The 22,117-nt window shown below is 37.0% G+C and overlaps 1 protein-coding gene across 4 annotated transcripts in view; it reads right to left on the minus strand.

Annotated features, from left to right (window-relative positions):
- Positions 1-368: 368 nt before the first annotated feature.
- Positions 369-22,117, minus strand: part of ZFR (zinc finger RNA binding protein) — a 46,551-nt gene continuing 24,802 nt past the window's right edge. For 2 of the 4 annotated variants that reach the window (XM_064404879.1, XM_064404881.1), the window contains 13 exons: positions 20,877-21,177; positions 19,799-19,992; positions 18,330-18,449; positions 17,699-17,844; positions 17,195-17,357; positions 15,429-15,634; positions 15,084-15,234; positions 13,620-13,761; positions 8,561-8,658; positions 7,645-7,740; positions 3,627-3,738; positions 3,434-3,531; positions 369-2,742 (listed from right to left, as the gene is read on the minus strand). In XM_064404879.1, coding sequence (XP_064260949.1) covers positions 2,563-2,742; positions 3,434-3,531; positions 3,627-3,738; positions 7,645-7,740; positions 8,561-8,658; positions 13,620-13,761; positions 15,084-15,234; positions 15,429-15,634; positions 17,195-17,357; positions 17,699-17,844; positions 18,330-18,449; positions 19,799-19,992; positions 20,877-21,177 — 2,007 coding nt within the window. In that variant the 3' untranslated portion in view covers positions 369-2,562. Of the gene's footprint in view, positions 2,743-3,433; positions 3,532-3,626; positions 3,739-7,644; positions 7,741-8,560; positions 8,659-13,619; positions 13,762-15,083; positions 15,235-15,428; positions 15,635-17,194; positions 17,358-17,698; positions 17,845-18,329; positions 18,450-19,798; positions 19,993-20,876; positions 21,178-22,117 lie in introns of those variants that run through there. The other 2 variants (XM_064404880.1, XM_064404882.1) reach the window with 2 other exon arrangements.

Consider the following 22,117-nt stretch of genomic DNA (forward strand, 5'->3'; position numbering starts at 1 on the left):
AACTGTTCTTCTGAGGTGAGCATGGGGGGGAATATCCTTTCTGTGTACATTTCCCTTTTGTGAATGAAGACTACAGTGTTTGTAATTGTGGGACAATTTAACACCAAGCACTGCTGAATAAAATGTAAACGGTGCTTATTAGTAAACTGCTAGCATTATCAAAACACAGGGTATTAAAATGCTCATTTAGTCAATTTTGCCTTCCCAAGTGCACAGTGTAGTATTTAAGTCAAAGCTTGCTCTGTACTTTTGAAAATCTTGTCTTTACATTCTTAAATTTGTTAACAAGAGTCAGAAGTTATCCATTAAAATGGGCAGGAACACCAGAAATAAACTGCAAATTCACCTTTCACCACACAGCACAAAAATAATGGTCACAGCTTCATATTTAATGTGGAATCACTTTAAGTATACAATATTTCAAAAGATCCAGAAACTGGTTAGGACCTAAAAGCCAGTAGAACAAAAATACAGAAAATCTAAAATACATCTTTGACCTTTTTAATCCTATATTTTAGGGTCACATTCCTGAATAGACAAGTTTGCCTTATGAGTAAAGAAACTTTGGTATGGAGTTGAACTAGCCACATGAATAGCACCTGTAGCTTTCAAAATAAATAGTAATGGCTAACTAGACACAATGGCAGCAAGATATCCCCTAGAACAAGCATATGCTTGGAGCTATGCATGAAGGCTGGACAACAAAATGAGTGTAATTTTTTAAGTAACTTCAAAGCATTTCTGCTTTTTGTATTTCTAATTGTTTAGAAAGCTTTCCTACAATGAGAAAGCTTTATTTTTGTATGCTAACCCCTTATAATCACTCCTTGAAAATTGCACTCTGATGCTTGCAGAACACTATTATTAAATGTTTTTCTTTTTTAAGTCTTTAGATTCCCTCAATTTTTTAAAATATTGTATTTTTATTCCATAGGCCCACACTGGTTAGCAGTAGATTCTGGGAACAGAAACATGCCCCCTGCTCCAATAGTTGCTTATTAAAAAGGTCAAAGATAAATTCGACCTTGAAATGGAACAGAAGTTGGGCTTTTCTTAATAAATGGTATCAGAAATAACAAATTATCTTTGTCACATTTGATACTCTCCTACAGCCATCAATAAAGTAGCTACCGGAATGTTAATCTATGTTAATCTGTGTTTTATGGGTTTGCAACAAAGCATAATACACATTTAACAGAGTAAGTGAAACTTCAGTTTCCAGTGTGTAATGAATTTTAGTCGTTTAATAAATTTTAACTTTTATTTGTGTATTCCACTGTAGTGCTGTGACAACAAATCACACCTGTGTACCAGAGCATACATCAACAGTATGATGTAACTTTACTTACACCACTGCTATATTTAGATTTTTGAAAGAGACATAAGCATACACTATGGCCACAGCAAATAATTTTCTGGGTTTTTTTCTTTGATAACCTTCACTTTTTAAGTAATACTTCACTTTTAAAATTTGAATTATTGAAAAAAAATCACAGAAAGTTTATACAGGAACAGATATAAGGAATAACCTCACAGGCACTGATATGACAAACATTTATTTTAAGGGCTGAGAGGCATTAATACCATATTGACAAAGTTGACTGAAAAGAATGACTAACTTTGTCTAAATGGAAAATGCCCACCTTTGCTTGTTGAGAAAAGAAATTCAGAAAGTTATTTTTTGGCCTTGCTATGTCACGAAGTCAGTCATACAAAGACCTATGCATTTAACCTAAGATAATAGTTTTTAAAGCCCTTCTATTAAAAAAAGGAAAACAAAACCCATCATGCAAATCTTTGATCAATTATGCAGCGGCTTTAAAACTGTTGCAAGACCATACTGTATATATTAGCTTTTATACTGCTAATGCACAACTAACAGCAAACTCGATTAGATTAACACAAATTTGTCTTAATTACACCGTTATATCACACTAAGGAGACAAATGCCACAAGATTGGCAAAAACATTTAATTCTGAGCACTCAAATGGCAGGACAATTGTGTTGTAACCCCTTCACATTTAGAAAAAAACATGATCCTGCAGTCTCACTTTACAAAAAAAGGAAAAAAAACCCTTCTGTAAAATATTAATTGGGAGGGGAACTTTACTACCTAACACAAAGTAACTCATACAACTAGTGTCAAAGGCAAACAAAAATACTTCTAAATGAAAAGTCAAAATACACATAGCAACAGAAGCACAAATGCTGCGTTAAATACAGTCAAGAGAGGAAGACAATGCACTTGTTAATAAAAAAGACAAAAAAAAGGAGAAAAGATACTAAACTTAGCAACACATTTAAAGAAAATGAAATGAGGGAAAACTATGTTTTCCTATGACAAGTTTCCATTTGCAGTCTTTCCATCCATAATTTGTCTGGTACAGTACATCCAATTAAGATATTCAGAATCTCACAGAAGAGCTAGGTTGTTCTCTTCCAAATCTAATTCAGAAGCTGGTTTTGGATGTTTTAAACAGACATCATTATGAATGAAGTAAAAGCAAGGCAACAAATGGACTTTTCATTACCATCAACATTAGCAATGATGACAAACATTTTTAGAAGTTATCATAATCTTTTTTGTCCTTCTTGCCCTCTGCTTCAAACCCATCAACCCCATCACTGTCCCTTCTCCTTTTACGATTATTATGGATGTTGAATCGTTGATTCATCTGTGGCAACGGATCCATTCCTAGAACTTTGTGTATCTGCCGGAACGCAAGGAGTCTCAACGCAAACTAGAAAAATGGTAAAGAAAATTACTTGTGTTACAAACAAATGTCCATTTTGAGCACTTTGTCAAACAATTAAGGACGAACATCAGTGATGTGTGATATTACCCTTAGCTCTAATTATTCCATCTTTCTGTCCCCCAACAAAATCAACACAATAAAATGTGTATGTCACTTTTGATGCTTCTCTAAGTGCAGTGTCTTAGCTTAATGTACTTGTGTTTGGGCTTCTGGGCTTGCACTGAAGCAGCCAAGGCTTGTCACATGTCACAGTGGGTGACACGTGATCAGGAATCAGTAGCAAAAGGATCACATTAAGAGGCAGATGCAGTAACCACTTAAACTGCAAGCACAAATGGTCAAAACTATATGAATCTTACACAGATGTATTTATAAAATATCCAATCTAGTAACATACTGCTGTAGAGTAAGCCTGTTTACAGATCTAGATATATAGATATAGATGAGAATGCTAGAAACTGTTCAGGAAAGTACATTTATTTTAGTGCAATAATGAACACTACGAACATTCTCTTCTGTGATATGTTCGATGCCTAGCTTAAGGCTGGTAAGATCTGACTACATTCTGCAAAAAAAAAAAAAATTAATGTCCAATATAAAGCTACAGTTAAAAAAAAAAAGAACCAAAACAAAACCATCCATCAAATTTAGTTACTTCACAATTACATTCCCTTACCTGTGCACTTGAAGTAATATCCTCTCGTTGCTGATCTGTCATTATAGCAAGTGTATCAAAAGGATCTTTTTCACAAGGGTCCAGAAGGCCAGGACCACCTATAATAATCAGGCTAATTAGTAACACATCTTTACCTTACTACGAGCAAGATTAGGGATTAGTTAAGTGTAAGCATACATAAAAGATAACTTGCCTTTAAGGATGATTCCTGAAGATATACACTCAAAAACTCTTCTCAGTGCATCTCCAGGACTCTGTGGTCCAGTTGCGCTGCTAATTGCTTTTTCCACAAGCAGCTCCATAGCCTAGACCAACAACAGGAGGATTTAGACAAATTAGAAGATAGAGACAGAATAAAGCTGTTACTATTCCTCAGTAGAGAATTTTGAATCTTGAATTTTGAAGAACATTACACATCACAGAACACTTTAAGTTAAAATGGAAAGAAATCCCAGTTATTTTATAAAGATGAATAAAAAGAAACGAGGTGCTGGATGAACAGAGTACTGATTCTGGCAGCTGGTCGCTCGTGGTGTCCCCAGGGCTTAATGCTGAATCCAGTCCTGTTTAATCATGACCTGGACGAAGAAATTGAGAGCACCCTCAGCCAGTTTGCAGATGGCACCAAGCTGGGTGTGAGTGCTGACCTGCTGGAGGGCAGGGGCTCTGCAGAGGGATCTGCACAGGCTGGATCCATGGGCCAGGGCCAGTTGTGTGAGGTTCAGCCAGGCCCAGTGCTGGGTCCTGCCCTTGGGTCACAACAACCCCAGGCAGTGCCCCAGGCTGGGACAGCGTGGCTGGAACGCTGCCCAGTGGGAAAGGAGCTGGGGCTGCTGCTCAACAGTGGCTGAACATGAGCCAGGGCGTGCCCAGGTGGCCAAGAAGGCCAAGGACATCCTGAATGTATCAGCAATGGTGTGGCCAGCAGGACCAGGACAGGGACTGCCCCTCTGTGCTGGGCACTGGTGAGGCACCTCAAATCCTGGGCTCAGTTTTTGGCCCCTCACAAGAAAGAGACCGAGGTGCTGGAAAGTGTCCAGAGAAAGGCAAGGAGCTGGAGAAAGATCTGGAGCACAAAGTTCTGTTAGGAACTGCAGAGGGAGCTGGTGGTGTTTATCCTGGAGAAAAAGAGGCTCAGGGGTAACCTTATTGTTGTGCATAACCACCTAAAAGGAGGGTGCAGCCAGGTGGGGGGTGGTCTCTTCTCCCAAATAAATGATGATAGGATAAAAGGAAAAAAGGAAATTGCCTCAAGTTGCACCAGGAAAGGTTTAGATTGGATATTATTAAAAAAAAATTGACTGAAAGGGTTGTAAAGCTTTGGAACAGGGTGCCCAGGGAGTTGACAGAGTTACTGTCCCTGGAAGTATTCACAAAACATGTGGATATAGCAATTAAGGACATGGTTTCGTGGTGCTGGGTTAACAATTGGACTTGATAATCATCTTCAAGGTCTTTTCCAACTTGAACAAATCAGTGATTCTATGATGAGCTCCTTCCCATCACAAGTGTTTCAGTAATTTTGTATAAATTTACACAGTAGTAGCCTACATGTACAGGTAGACAACTTGTCCAGACAAGTTTCTGAGAGTATGAAACACTCTGGAACACTTGATCCTCTCAGCCACATCAATACAGTACAGGGAATACCTAATGAAACAGGACGTTTCAGAAAAATAGAAATAATTTTTTTCTACAAGAATACAAAAACTTGTAACATCAAGAATTTAATGTTCTTAAAATGCTTAATACCCTCACTAGTCCTTCAGTTTAGCAAAACTGAAGCTCACAGCAATTTTTCTCCTGGTTAGCAAGCAGTATCAACTCAGATGTTAAACAAGTACAAAAAAACCCTCTATGATAAATATATTTTCTGAATGTATACATTTCATTTTCAGAATGTATACATAACTAACATATTGATGTTAGTTAAAATGGTTTAAATCATTAGCTGTGTTTTAAGTACTGATGTTTTTTCTGTGAATATTTCTTTTTGTTAGCTTTTATTAGATACTATTTTTTCCCAGAAGAACCTACAAAAGTATTTGTAAGAAATAACTAACTTTCTAGATGTCTTTCCCAGAATTAGACAGATGTTTCACTGCCTCTTTGGCAAGTTTAATTCTCAATCAATAGTTTTGATTGAGTTTTTTTGGAGGCACTTTTTGTTTGAACCTTGTCCTCCTTACCACATCTACAGTTGTTCAAATTCTACTTTTCTTTTTCCTTTCAAGGTGTAAATATTTATTCTGATGTATGCAAGTAACTACAGGCACTGCTAATCACCAAGGCTGCCCATTCCTTTCTATTGGAGCTCCATTTAACTGACAGATTTCAAATTCTTAAGCATGCTATTTCCATACTCCTGCTGCATCAGTCAGGATTGGGCAAAAGTAATTAAGATGTTTTCAAGTAGGAAACAAAGTGCATCAGTAAAGAAAGAAAAGCAGATCTTGAATTTGCATATATAAAAATCTAGTTCTTTTGGATCCTCATACAATACACTGAGGTCTATAACTCAGTACTAGGAAAACGTGAATTATGATGTCCTGGTGTTTATGTGCACAAAAGGCTGGATTTCAAATCTGAATAGTTTGTAGGAACCTGACAAAATTCTTCTAATTTAGTTTCTACTTTTAGGTACATGAAATGCTACTACTGTGACCATTCAGGCTTCCTATTAGCTTCTATTTTTAAAACTACTTATGTTTTTTTTTTTAATAAAAAACCCTCTGTCATCTCTTTAATTTGTAAAAGGTTTCAAGTATAGAGGGTACAAGAAAACCTGTATTCAGAAAACTGTATTACCGCAGTCTTTGAAGTTCCATCCATACTGGCTAAAATCACCACTTTCATTTTGTCATTGCTTTTATCAGTAAGATTTTTCCTATAGGCCAAAAGAACAGCTGATTACAGCTCAGTGCTGATCCATATCACTGAGAATGCATCAGGCACCAGAAACAAATCAGAAATCACTTTTGGAGAGAACTGAGACACAGCAAGGTCTGACACATTGCTTCATATCTCTCTTCCCTCTGGATGTGCCTTGGAATACATAATGTGAGGATTAAGAAGTCACATTCCTTGTTCTTTATCCCCTGCTCTGTGTTGCAATAGTTGTAAGGAGACTTTTCTGAAAGTATGCCCAAGGTTCATTCTCTGGCAAGTCAGTATCATAGTGATAGTCAGAGAGCACTTAACATCTTTTAAACTGTATTTGTTTAGTGTACTTTTCATGAAGTGCAGTACTGAAACTGGCACTAGTTTTTTTCCATTTAAATATTTAAAAAAACAGACATTACTGTTCCACTTATTTTCCAGATGTAATATTTATTATTAGAACTGATTTAATAAAACTGTCTGCAAACTTAGTGGAGTTGTAAAGTATTTCTCATCTAAATACAGTCAACTGCTCAAAACAATGGTAGTGCTTTTCCTGTCAAAACAGAGAAGGAAGCAGCATAGTGCAAATGGATTTGGTCTGCAAAACACAACAGTCAGAACTAGGTTTACTTCCACATGATGCATGTTTCAGGTATTCATTTCAGACTAACTTTGTCCAATCCACAGATTGTACATCTGTTAGTATTTGCAGCATTTGTAAGGTAGTCAATGCAAAAGGAATGCTCCAAGACCACTCCACTGAATTAAGAAAGGTGACCTGATACAACCCAGAGATTTAAGTGACACTGGCTAAAATATGATGATGACACAGGCTGTGCTGAAGTACTGTGGTATTTCCCCTTGCGAAAGAGACATCATAAACATAAGAATAACCATAATTTTTTTCTTTTGAGTTCTTTCTGTTAGCACACAACTATAAGGGCACAGCTGACATTATTTTAAACAAGCTTCAGCAAACTCCAAGCAATTCAGAGTAGGTGGTTAGAAAAAAATAGGTTATTTTATACAGAGTAAAGGAAAAATATGCTAAAACCTAGAATAGGAATCTACTCACAAATAACAGAAAAGAACAAGAAAATTTCTTTTGGAAAAACCAGTAACTTCCAGCTTCAAATGAAAAACCTCAGAAAACTGTATTTTAAGAGGGAATCTGGAGTATCTGGAGCAAAAAACTTCCCGAAGTCCCAACCAAAACCCTACATTATTTGTTGAAGAAGCCTGAATTTAAAAACTGTATTAACACTTCCCCATAATTTCCTTATAGTAACATATTTATTAAGAAGACTCATTAAAAAAACATTACTTACCCAGCTTGGAAAATCAGACCAAGTAGGAACCCGTTGACAGAGGTCACGAAGAATACGTATGATAATCACACAGGATTGCAGACCATTAGCTCTAGCCTTGAGAGCAATACAAAATCAAATTAATTAACCCCTGCACCCAGAGCAAACAGGACTTGTTGAAAGACTAAAACACCACTGTTCAATGGAAGCTCAGATACAAGATTGAAACAAATCATTCTACAACTTTATTCCGTGAGCTGCCATTTACAGCAGTATTTTATACAGGGTTAGTAATTTAAGGTGGTAGAAGTCAAAGTGCACAGGTTATACAAGAATAACATTTCTTGATCCCCTATACACTTTGACCCATGTTCATTTGAAACAATAAATACAGTATCTTTCTATATTAGAAATAAAAAGGATAAAGTAAAGATCTAAGAAATAGGTATAGAGACTGAAAGGTCAAGGGAATCTGTTTGGTTTCTTTATTGTGCCTTTGCCAGAATGCAAAGTCACTAAACCAAACAGTTGCTTCTCACCTTTCATTCCCTACACTTAATGCACTAAAAGAAATGGAAAAAAAGTCTTAAATCTAAACACGAAGCTTTAAACACATATTCCATTATTTAAAGCGAAGTTACTCTGCAGCCTTATGGAATACATAACAAATATACAACATATGATCACCCCAAGCGAGTCAAGCTTTCAACATCGCCTTCTCAATGACTGGAAAAAAAAAATGACGTCAAATGAGCAATAACTGCATAAAGCAGCTCCTCCATACTCAAACTTCTACAGTTAAATTTAGGGACCAGAGAAATATTAAGTATTATTAGCATGAACAACGCTGAGTGTTTTCACACAGTTAAACATTCATATTGCAACTGAACTAATCTCTCATAAGGCTACAAGAAGAAAGTAAAATGATGTTCCGAACCTGGAACCACTTAGCGTGGCGTAGAGCAGCCAGAGCGTCAAGGCATTTTTGCCTGTCCAAGACGTCCGGTGGGTCTTTCACCATACCCGAGGTTACATCTAAAATGGATTGAATTGGCAAAATGCAGTGAGGAATGGGTGTTTGACCAGGTGAGCAAGACACTTCCTTAAATAGCTTCAATGTCACACATGCCATTTAAAGTTTAAACCCTTGAACGAGAAATGTAAATGTTCAACAGTAGTGGCTCAATTAGGATTAGGGCATCGACCCAGCAGAATGATCAAGAGCATAATGCACTTCAGCTCTGAAGTTATTTTCAACTGCATTGCTGATTATGCAATGCACAGTACTTCTTTATTTCAGCTAACAGTGGAAAAACACATATCCCCTAAAATTAAATACCGAAGGAAGGATGGTTGGACACAGTGCACCAGCACAGAGAACACAAGACAGAAGGAACACAAAAATCCACTTTAACCAAGTAGAAACATTCAAACTTATTTTCTTTTAAATTTTAATTGTCAGGTGTTATTTGGGACGTATTCTTGAAAAAATAATCTAAGTATAACAAATCTTAAAGGTATTGAATATTTATTAATGATGTTATTTTTATAATACCTTAAACTTAAAATTATTTTACTTTAAAAACCTGACTAAATGAATGTGACATGTTCTTCAATATTACAGAGTTCCTTGTTTTCTAGCACTTTCTCTCCTACCCATAGCAATAAAATTCCTCAGCCCATAATAGATATGTTCCAGCAACACTTAGGATGCAAGGAAGGATCTGAAAAGGGACAGCTTTACCAAAGACTCACCAAGATAAAGAAAGCAAGGAATAGTCTAAAAAACAAAGCAAAATGTCTGAAAGATGGAGAAAACATAGCAGACATCTGGATATTTAAATATCCAGAAATTAATTTAATTACCAAACTGACTGCTTTGCTACCAAAGAGGTAGAGACCACAGAAGTGGTTTAATCAGTGAAACTGGAACCACTAAACAATGTGAAATGGTATCCCTCAGTTACTTGAAAACTATATGGATATAATCAGATAAGTGATCACCATTAGAAGTTACTTGTTTACTCATTCTGAAAATGGTTTGGTGACTAGTCACAACAGACATTGCCAGCGTAACTGGTGATACACCAAATAAAAGCCCTCACTCAATGGCACATATTTCACAGGAGCTAGCTGTTTGGAACAGTACAGTTTACTCCTTCAAGATCTAAATGTAGGTTAAACCAGGGAATAAAATAAAAAAATAATGAGGCTCATGAAACATGCCTGCAACGAGGAGCTTTTAGATATGTTGCAGAAATTGTGCTCTGAAATCACAAATGTAAAATAGTAGGATTCTTTAGTATATAGAGCTAAAAGGCCATGAATTAACACGGTGGTATAGCTCTGCAGTACAGTAACTAAATTTAATGTCAAGTACTATATTCAGATATGAGCATTTTGATGGGATAGTCCCATTGCTCTGCACAGGGATAAAAAGGTGAAGACTTCGTAAGAGCAAAGTTGAGAAGAACATAGGTAACTTCTCACACAGATATTCCAACTTACAGACTATATATTAAAGTGGAAAGATTAAAATCTTCACTAATAATGCAATTACAGAGCAAATTATGATGCTCAAAGTGATGTTTCTTTTAAAACAAAACTGATTAAAAAAACAAAAAACCCAAACCAAACACAACAAAAAATGCCCTCCAAACCTACATAGGAGGGGTGCCAGCTAAAGCTAAGTGATGAAAGGAGTACAACCCAGATATATGAGACAAGGAGTATAGACTAAGAAAACACCACAGGAAAAAGTGGCAAAATAAGGTTGAGAAATTAAAAATGTAAATATGTGCTGTGGGGCTAATAGTATCATCAGTCTAATCAATTATTTACACTTTTCTAAAATGAATATGCAAACAGGTGAAACTTTTAGCACAATAATTCATTGTGCAAACTTTTAGCACAATAATTCATTAATAACTTGAAATTTCTACCTCTGAAAACCTTCAGTTTGTAAAATAGTTTTACTGAGAAGAATTGCAATTTAAATGTACAGGAAAGAATCTTACTCAGTGCTGGAAATGTTAATCTAAAATGGGTTACTAATTGCTGTCATAAGAATATCCCTGGAACTTAAAAAGACTCTGAAAGTCAGAAGTTGCTGAGGCAGGTACTACACTGAGAAAACAATTACTAAAAAAATGTATCAAGGGAACTCCTGTAATATTTATTCTGTGGATTTTTGCATATGTTTCACATTTCTGGATTAACCCCTTAAAGATAATGTAACTAAAATCAGATGCCTAACCTACCACCCTACTAAACTAGGACAAAAACTGAATTAATTTACAAAACACGGGCATGAATTCTTACCCTGTATAACTTACTACTAGCCTATACATAAGGGGTTAATCTTTAATTAGACATGCTGTGTCCACACTACCTCTTCATTAAAAGTTAACAGGTATGTCAATTTAGGTAAGTTTTGTTATATAAAATGCATTTTACCCAGTCAACTATTACAAGACTAGTGTGAACACTGCTTCATTCTAGGAGAGAGACAAAGACGAAAAGAAAAAAAACAAAACAAAAACCAAACACAAAGTAACAGCAGATGCTAGGACTATGCATCCAAACCCCTCCTTTGTAAAGCATGGCAGGTGTGACACTGAGCTTTAGAAAACCTTGGTCAAAAATCCTTCCGATGTCTTGGCAGCAACCCCTGACAGGAATCAAGTCCCTCTGCTAGAAGGCTTTGGACCGGGGCTGTCGGCTAAGGATAAAAGAGACACACGCGCACACACAGAGGTGTTTGTAAGTATGTACACTTTGTTTGCCGAAGGAAGACTCCACAGCTGGGTTAGAGCTCCTCAAATGTATCAGATTCGGTCAACTGTCAAACGCACAATACTGTAGGGAACAGTAGCTATGCGGTTAACAATTCATTTCACTGTTTGGTTTTTTTTTTTAGCCTTTTACTTAATAACACATCAAACATGATTCTACTCCATGTGCAAAACTCAAGTTGCATCTTTACTCCAACTGGTTCTTCCGGTAAAGCCTTCCTTAACACCTGAACGAGCTCCCCAAGCGGGCTAAGGAAAATGAAAACTTCAAACCAATGTAAGACACAGAGCATGAGAAGCTGCAGTAAGAAAAACACAAACACATACTGTTACTCTGCAGCAAATAAGCAGCAGTCTTCGGAATATGGAACTTCTTTGCTGCAATAATTGGCAATTCAGTCTTCTATTTGCTCCAGTTTCAAAAGTAAACTTTTCTGCACATCCATTTTATACTGCTCAGTGTCTTGAAGAGAAATCTAACTTGATTTTGTTTGCCTAGAGGCAGTACTGCATTCAGCAGTGAATAAACTCACAAAGATAATTTAACTCAAGTGTGGGTCAGACAAAAATACAGATTTGTTTCCTTTTGGTGGGGTAACTTAGGGGACTGACGGTAGTAATTTGAAATTTGTTTTACTTTTAGTCCACATCATAGAATTTTGGGCCAGAAACCACTTAGTTGAAATTGAGTATAGTAGCAGGAATCAATACTGCACTTTTGCACAGTACATCAAGAAATAGACATGGTGTTTAAGGTTAATTTCATTAAATGGTTAGTCTAATTTAATAATAAAATGCATTTTTTAATAAACTTAAATAACATGGAAAGTTGGATTCAGCCCAGTTATGTTACACTCAGATTGTCCAAAACCAAGTAAAATTGGTTGGGTGTGACAGTACACATACAAAGCATTTATAGCTAGGAATAAAATGCACAGCTTAAAACAAAAGCACTCTAAGACTCTTTGGAAGTCATCCAAACCACAGAATGTATGTTGAAAATTTTTCTTTCTGATTATGTAGGATGACTTTGTTAACATAGCTTGCTTATAAATGCACTAGTCACAGCTACAGGACACTTAGTAATGCAATATAAAAACCTCAAGTGTTTTAGAGGACATGTAGTGATGAGATGAATATAAAAAAAAAACCTTAGTGGCTTATATAAATACGTATATACACAAGCACATGTATACGTACACACATAAAATTTCTTTCAACCTGTATACGAGAAGTGTTTAAACAGCCTCGGATTTCCTATTTGTAGGTTCACTGTCAAACACCAGAACCCTGTTTGCTATGATCTCTTTCAACTACGAAAATACAGGATTAAAAGGAAACAAAAGATAATTTTATCTGACCCATAAATAAAAAGAACCAATGTACTGCAGACATTAATCATGCTTGTTGGCTTAAAAGCTTTTGGAGCTTTGAAAGTGTTACAGAACAGACCCTAAAGCAACACTGCTGGCACCAGTGAAACTGTGGACTTCACAAACGCAAATTGATTCCCAAGCTCCACCTTCTGCTTCAGCTCAACGACAAAGCCATTTCTTATTGTACTATTTGGGTTTGCCAGTTGGATAGAAGAGTGATTGTAATACCAGGAGCCTAAATATACTCAAAAAGCACTCCAGACCAAAAAACAACCTCAGAGAGCTGGAAAAAATCGCATCATCGTTTAAAGTTAGAAGCACTGTTACTGTCAAAAGTACGGTAAAAGTGCATGTTAAGTGGCACTATTCAGAATGTCTAAGTGATGGTAATTCTGACCCAGTTCAAACCCAAAAACCTGTGATTTGATTTTCTAAATCCATAAAATCTTTCTCTTAAGGCAAGACTGCTCTAGAAAGCCAGAATAGCCACTTGCTGAAAAATACTTAGCCAGAATAGCCACTTGCTGAAAAATACTTAGTTTTCCACATAATTTTAAAAGGGGGAAAAAAAATCAAGCTTGTACCTTTTCCAGAAAGCTGAGGTTGGACATAAAGTTAGAAATTTTAAAAATTAAATAAAAGCATCATATACACATTTATTTTAACCAACTGTTTTCTACTGAGACTGCTTGTCGAAAAACAAAGTTTTGATCAAATATGTGTGCCAGCATGTTGCCTTCCAGGACCTTAGTGCCATCTTAAGCAGAATAGATAAACATAAAAAAAACAGGTGAGAAATAAGTAACATCTTGAACAACTTCCCAACCTCCATCCCTCATGTTCTCTTCCCGAATGACTGGAGATGTCAGTGTGATTGTGACTTGCATTTTGGGTTCCACACACGAATTTAAAATTATTGCTGCTTCTGGGACTGCACACTTGATATCGTATTTCTCTGGACTTATTACCTAAATATTGAGAAACAGAAATTTCTATTAGCATGTGGCCATTAAAAGTATCAGGAAGAAAAAGGATTCCAACATATTCTTTTTTCAACAGAAATATAGAAACACAATATAATTATATGAAACACATACCTGTGTAGTCACAGAACCACACTACACCGTATAAAGATACGTGGACTTTTATATTGTGTCGAAATTATCAAGGAAAATACACAATCAAGCAGTTAGAATTAAAAACAAACTGCCCAGAAAGGAAAAATCTATAAATTACATAACAAGAATTTTGATGGTGTTTGAAATAAAGAAAAGCCTCATTAAAATGTCAGCAGGGTGTTTCTCACTGGAACACAGAAGTCTTTGAAAAGCAAAGATGCATATTTTCTAAGCTCACAGTTACAAATGGGTATTGGTAGGTACATCTTGTGCTTTGGCGTCACAACATGCTAAGAAAAAAGGGCAAGGGGGAAAAAATGTAAGATTAACAAATAAAGTGTTTATTTTAAATTGATTTTTTCAATGTTATTTAATAATTCCAAATAGTTCCAAAAGAAAGCTGTAGACACCTCTGTGACCTTCTTCTACATATATGGTCAACATTTCCACGAAGACCAAAATATCCATTTATTAAATTTACTTCTGTTACTTCAAACAAGAGCAAACTTGAGACTATTTTTTCATTAATCTGATCATGCCAGTGATTCTGTCAAGCATTTTACTAGAATGTATTGAAATACTAATGCTGTGACAAGCACTCTACAGTGACAGGCTTTGTTCAGCAGAGAGCAGACTTTACACTTTCTTAAGATACAAACACTACAAAAGGTTTATATCTCACTGAATGGTCTAAGATTGCATGTTTACTTTTTTAAAGGTCCAGATTCTAAAAAAACCCAGACTAGATTTAGCTGGCTAATTTTGAACTATAAACCACTGATACATACAATAAGGAAACAAGATATAAGTACAAAAGACTGGCATTAATGGAGAACTTTGACCTTGAGGCAGGAGGCATGCTATAACATGCAACATGCTGCAATTATCCCTATTGCTACTGGCAACTGATTAATGGCCTTTCTTGTGCTCATTTCTATTTCCCAAATAAAAGAAATCTGTTAACTGGTGAATGATACTACACTGCTGGAGCACACGCTTCTTGGAGGAAGCAGAACTCTGAATTCAGATGGAAACACACAGAAAATGGAAAGAAATTGAACCTGACCTATGTTATGTAGAAGCACAGTCAGTCCTGCAGACATTTAACTTGAGGACAGATTTTCACAATACTTTTACAAAAACTCAAATCCAAAAATCTAAATTCTACTTACTGCAAGTTGCTTAGGGAGGCTTTCAGCAATACGACTGAGTAATGTCTTGGAGGGCTTCTCAGCACACAACAAAACAAGATTGACATTTCGGTCTCCACGGAGCAGCAAACCTTTAGCCAAAACGCCCACCCGTAAAACGCCTTTCAAAGCTCTGTGAATTGTAGTTAAAAGTTGCATTTAAAATAATAATAATCCTGAAGATAGAAAAGTAAAACAAAATAGTACTCCACATCTTTCTGAGACTTCAAAATACTGCATAAAAGCCCAAAGAGATGAGATCCTGGAAGCACTGATAACAGGGTAAGGAAAAACAATAAAATTCTTAAAAAGGAATTTTAAAAATACCTGTCTTTACTGCCATCCTTTTTGTCATCTCCCTCTTTGTTCTTGCTTTTTTCATGATCAGTCATGCTGTCAGAAACCAGCTTCAAAGCACGCTCAGTAATAGAAACAATTTTTTGGACTGCCTGAAGTTCCTCCTCAGTTGGATATATAGCAGCATGCTTGGTCATCACATAGCGGTCATCAGAGGAGTCAGGGCGGCGCAGAGGCTGAACAGACAGAAAAGTGTTCTTCTGAAACCTGGGTCCACTTCCAAGTTCACAAATGAGACAAAATGACCAAAACCCAAACATGTGGCTAAGGAACAGAATATTCAAACCTCACATCTCTGAAATGTAAGAAAACATGAAGTTTCCTCAACAGCCTACACTGCCACAACCAATCATATCTGAAAGACATGAAGCGTATCAAAATTAAACTAAGGCCAAATCCCAAGATCAGAAGTACTCCTCAACATTAATATCTCTTGCCTTTTTATCAACTGGAAAATACTTGGATATTTCTACAAAATCAACTATCCATGATTACTTTTGTGCAATCACAGGATTGTACAGGATGTACATGATGCCCTCAGAAGGTCATCTAGTCTAATCTGTTCAAAACATGGTCAGCTGTAAGACCAATCATGTTGCTGAGGTCTTTAGCCTGTCAGTTTTTGAAAACCTTCAAAGATGGTGGCTGCACAATGCTCTGTAAGAGAAAAGATGATTTCCTGTATTCAGTCTAAATCTCCTCTGTGTTTGCTTATGCTGGATGTATATCATCCTCTCCTGACTATAAAAAGCCAGGCTACATGCCCTTTATAAAGCACAGCTATTAGAAGGCTATTCTGTCTCACTGAATCTCTCTCTTCTCAGGCTAAACAATTCCAGATGCCTCAGTCTCTCCTCACAGGGCAAGTGTTCCAGACTCCTGAACATCTTGGTAGCTCCACACTGAGCCTGTTATGCTTTATGCATCTTCTACTGAAAAGCCCAGAATTAAATGTAGTATTGAAGTTAGGGTCTAATGAAAGCTGATCACTTCCCTTAATCTACTGACTGTGCTCCTGTTAAAGCCCAGGTAGCTGCTGGCCCTGCTGCCAGGGCATGCTGCTGACATGCCCAGACTGTTGTTTGCCAGGACCCCCAGATCCCTTTCAGCAGAGCTGCTACCCAGTCTCTATCAATGCAAAGGGTTCTTCCTCTCTGAGAGCAGCATTAGGCATTTGTACTTGCAGAACTCCATAATGTTCCACTCCTACAGCCCACCTAGGTGCCTCTGGATGGTGGCCTTGGCATCCAAGCTGTCAGCTTTTCTCCCCATCCCAACAGGATTCAGGTTCATGCCAGTGCAAACCTCGGCAGTCTGCACTCACTCCATCACCTTTCAAGCCATGTGGTACTGCACTCCACACTGCCAGAGTATGATGCACCACTAACCATTATTTTCCAAGACTGATGATCCAGACACTTTTATCCATACATTAGTCCACAATTAGGTAAATAATGTTGTATAACACAATCAAATAAAATAAAAAATAGAAAAATCCAGTATGACTTAGTTTCATAAGAACCAATATTTAAAGCATCCTCTTGTCATTTCATTGGACTTATTTTGGAGGACTAGTACACCTACACCATTTCATTAGCATATAATTTCTTCTTTTTTCCAAATCCTTTATTAGGAAACACCAGAGACAAGAGAAGTAGCACCGAGTTATTTTATAATTCTTAACTGTGCCTCCTGGTAAGAACAGCTTAACTTTTTTCTCAAGTTAAGAAACTCACTGCTGGTCCTTGGGGCTGAGGAGGCATTCCAGGTCTAACTCCCAGCAGACCCAGTGGTCCTGGAGGGCCATGAGGATATCCTCCATCTGGCATTCTGCGACGGTCATCCCAGTGATGCTGTTCTTCCTCCATTCTCCTCCAGTACATGTCCTCCTCATACCGCCTGAAGTGCATCAATCAAAGTGTTCTCTTTATACAGCAGTTAATGCTTGACACTACTCTGGACAGACGCTTCTCTGTCCTCAACAACTTCTAGCAGTCATAAGAAAATACCAATAAAGAGATTATAACAACAGGAATTATTGTTGTAAAAGTAGGTCTGCATTTATGGAAAAGTAAAGAAGGATTGAACAGCAGCAAACAAAAATCCCACTGAGAGAATGGCAATTTAAAACACGACAGTACAGAGTTCCCTAAAATATTTAAAATAAGTAACTATGGAGTTTAGTTTCAGACAATCTGACAGCAGGTTGTCACATTCATTCATGAAACATAATGCATTACCTCATTTCCATCCTCCAGCGCTCCTCCTCTTCTCGCCTTCTCCAGTATTCTTCTTTCTGCATCTGTTTCCTCATCTTCTCTTCTTGAATTTTTCTTGCTCGAATACTGGGCTTCACTTCTACTTGTAAGTCTGGGTTTACTTTTTTCTAGATCAGAAAAGTAATGAATTAAATGTTGCTTTCCTGTTCTCATCTCAAGGTTATGGAGTAGTTCTGGCATATTTAACATACACTACTCATTTACAATAAAATCAAAAGGGGTAAAATGCAGTTTTAGAACTGCACAAATGCACTTACCATTAATAAGTCTGCAACACAAAGAGTGTGTGTGTCCTACCAAAACCACTGAGCAATACTCCTTTATACTCTATAAACTTCACGGTAAGCAAAGAATCTATTGTTGCTTGCATTGCTTGGACTACAAGCAACATTCAAAACATTTTAAAAACCGTCAACCAAAATATAATTTCATGGTTTGCATTATTCTTTAAAGACTATACTGCCTATGAAATACACTTCTCTTTTTCTACATGCTGTTTACTCAGAGTGCCTTCTTTAGTCTAGTCTTTAAACTTAAGAAGAGGTTAGCTGATATCTGGTCAATTTTCAGAGAGAAGCATTAGCATTTTTACCTTGTACTGAAGTCTGTGCCGCCGCCCTTTCAAATGCATCTCCTTGGCATTAGGATCATTGAAACTGCATTCACAGAGTTTACAGTGAAAGCGGATCACCTTTCCTTCATCATTCCTTACCTGGAAAATAAAGTTATAACACATTTGGCCATTTCTTTTTTTATAAGGCTGATATAAAATTAAATTACCCATTAATCTAAATATCCAGTGCCACTGGATAATGTCTACCTGTCCCAAAACATGTTAAGAAGTTCACAGAATAACTGAAAAAAAGGCAAAGTAGAAAAGTAGAACCTTTATTTCTGACAGACACACCATTGTGCTTGGTAGTGAGCAGGGAACAAGGTCCTTCCATTCCAAAGAGTACACAGCTTTAAATTCAAACCTGAACATAGTGAGCTAATAAATCACAGACCTGTGTATCATGCAAAATTTACATCAGAGTTGATCCACCTATCTCATACCAATCACATGAAGCAAAAAAGAAATATGGATAACACAAAAACATAAACATATGCACAAGCCTTTGCAGGCTCAATGCACTGTCACTCTTATCTTCAAGGAGAACCCAGGGAACTACAGTCAACCTCATCTTGATCTCTGGGAAGGCAATGGAGCAGTCAATCCTTGAAACCATTTCCAAGTACAATGAGGGCACGAAAACCATCAGGAACAGTCAGCTCCAGGACTTCAACAAGGTGAAGGCCTGGCAGATGAAGGCAGAGCACTCAAGACTGTCCCTGTGGACTTCAGTAAAACCTTGGACACAGTCCCACCACAATATCCTCCTACACGAGCCACTAATGCACAGGCGGGATAAGCATACAGTGAGGTGGACTGAAAGCTGTCTGAACAGCCTGGCCAAGGGTAGTGACCAGCAGAATGAAGCCCAGTTGGAGGCCAGGAGCCAGCAATGCAGCTGCAGGATCAATACAGTCCTGTAACATCTTCAGTAATGCTCTGGATGATGGGGGAGAATCTATCCTCAGCCAGTTTGCTGGTGACACAAAACTAACAGATATGTGGCTGATATGCCAAAGGGTTGCACTAACTTCCAGAGGGACCTCAACTGTCTCACCTAGGGAAGAGGAGGCTGAGGGGGATCATATCAGTGCATATCTGCACCTGGAGGAAGGGTGGAGAGGACAGAGCCAGACTTTTTTCAATGCTGCCCAGTACCAGGACCAGAGACAATCAGCACCAAGTGAAAAATAACTGAGCATCAGAACACTGTTTTATTGCAACTGACTGTGCTCTCTTACAACTGCTCAGGGAAGTTATGGAGTCTCCATCCTCTGACATTCTCAAAAAACATCTGGACATGGTCCTGGGTGACTGGCTGTAGGTGGTCCTTCTTAAGCAGGGTGACTGAACCACATGAACTAAAGAAGTCCCTGTCAATCTCAATCTCTCTATGATTATGTTTCACTATAACAGTTAAAAAATAATACATATTTTCATATTAATACCTCCTCCACATAGTCATGGCCCACTGGTTGGACATCACTTTGCAAGGCAGCAAGAGTTGTGGGAGTCACTGGTTCAGCTGCTGTGTCAGATTTTACTTCCTGTGTTTGCACTGTAGCAGCAGGAGGTGTTTTAGCATTTTCAGCTGATTTCATTTCTTCCATTTTACTTCCTGTTGTCTGAAGCTTATTACCACCTAGAAAAAAAACAAACCCCAAAGTTAAATTATTACTCTTCATAAAATGAGAATGTGATTAAACATAATGTGCAAACTGAAGATTTTATTTGCAAATACGTATGATCTGGGCATAGAATTATAGGTATTTTTAAACCGATCAGATTTTAAATGTAACCAAAACTTAAATATTTTTTCAATACAATTAAATATTTTGACAGTAAATTTAACAACATTCAGGTTACTCAAACACTGAAGTTGTTTATTCCAACAAGAAAAACTTCTGCTTTAAAAAACCACCATTTTTGTTATTTGTTTTCCTGATTTCTCAAGGGACAGGACTGAATGGGGGACAACTCAAAAAACGTATTTTAATAGTATCTTTTTTGTTATTTTGTAAACTTATTTAAAAAAAAAAGTACTTCAAAACTTATAAAGTTTGTACTAATAAAAGCAGTACATCCCTAGTGTTACAACTGTATAGGTCTCTCCTTGAAGAGCAGGATAGCTTATTGTGGCAGCTGCTTCCTGTTCAATTCGAAGTTTACATGGTTAGTTTTCCACTGAAAAAGGATGTTTCAGTTGTCCAGCATAAACTGCCAATCTATTGCAGGTGCATTAACAGCCCAGGCTGTGAACTGAAATTAGGACTAAACTGCAATACTCCAGCAGCTACTACATAAGAAACCAAAGGTGGGAAAAGTACTCAAGAGGGTGGAGACAACCGGGCAGAAAACATCATCAATTTTGAAGCAAAACTTTTATAGACATTCTCACTTATCAGTAATTCCCTTAAACACAGTAGAGTAACTCATGCATGGAGTTACCTAAATGTATTTGTGTCTGCTGCACTAGTTCTTAAGAAAAATTTACAGAATAGGTTAGGTTTCAAAATAAAGACTGACTTCTGTACTTGCCAACAAAGTTTATTTTCGGTGTAGATATTTTCTTTACAGCTATGTTAGCAGCGGTTGAAGATGTTTTGTTGTTGGATGCAGTGTTAAGTGGTGTGTTTGCCGTGGGAGTAAGAACTTTCACTGCAGAAGACGCAACAGAGGAGTTCACTGTACTGCTGCTAGTTGATATATTTGAAGCAGAGGCCGTTGGTTTGGAAGCAGATGTGGATGTCGAGGAAGTAGCTTGGGTAACCACATTTGGTTCAGTTGAAGGAATGGGTTTGCCAAGTTTTGTATGCAACTTTACTACCTGTAAGTACGAAGAGAAATTCATAACATGATCATGGCCTCCCTGAGATAGCAGTAAAAATAATGTATCACAAGCAAAAATATCAATAGCTAAAAAATCAATATAAAGAAAGAGTTAGCTTGTTTTTTTACAAAAAAAATGGTCTTAGGAAAGAAAAAGGATGGACATGTAAAAGCTCTTGTCATCTATAACAAGGAAATAGGTACTTGTTATCTCACATTGCTTACTTGTATTAGAAATTCAAGCACTTACTTCCACAGCTGTTTAGATAAGAACAGAAACACAACAATCTTACAACTCAGAATAAGTTCAAGAATACATTTTGCTCCTAGTGTTTCAATGTGTCTATTTTGTTGCCTCATCACTTTTTAGTCTCCCTCGAAAGGGGAGAACATTGAACTGTTCTAGTTCCAAACAATATTTGTAACTAAGAGTGATTTAATTCAGATTCGGCAACACTGTGTCTTTTGATTGCTACATTTGAAGAGTTAACTAACTCTACACGTTATTTAGCCAAGCTGAAGAGATTCCTTAAGCAAATGCCTTCTTTTTCTTTTTTTTTTTTTCTGATGTTTAGAAATAATTAAGGAGGATTCAAGACGTATTTCAGAGCTCTTTAGTATCACACAGAAAGTAAAGAGGTACATGCTTATTAGAATTAATAAGTACAGGCCTTTCTATAACATGTCTCTCATGGAATAATACTACTTTTTGGTGTCTGCTGACCACTATCTGAAAAAGCAATGCAAGTAATCCCTACGAAAAAACAGGCAACATCAAAACTAAAGACTGAGTGTTGAAAACAGCAATAAAAAAACCCACAAACCTGTGAGACACGCCTTAAACTTGAACATGTGCACAATCATGATATGCACACAACTGTCCAAATTATTTTCTTAGGCTTTTGTTTTTATTTTTTATGTTCCCTATCAGAATACTG

Source organism: Passer domesticus, chromosome Z (genome assembly GCF_036417665.1).
Source record: "Passer domesticus isolate bPasDom1 chromosome Z, bPasDom1.hap1, whole genome shotgun sequence".
In the NCBI taxonomy this organism is placed as follows: domain Eukaryota; kingdom Metazoa; phylum Chordata; class Aves; order Passeriformes; family Passeridae; genus Passer; species Passer domesticus.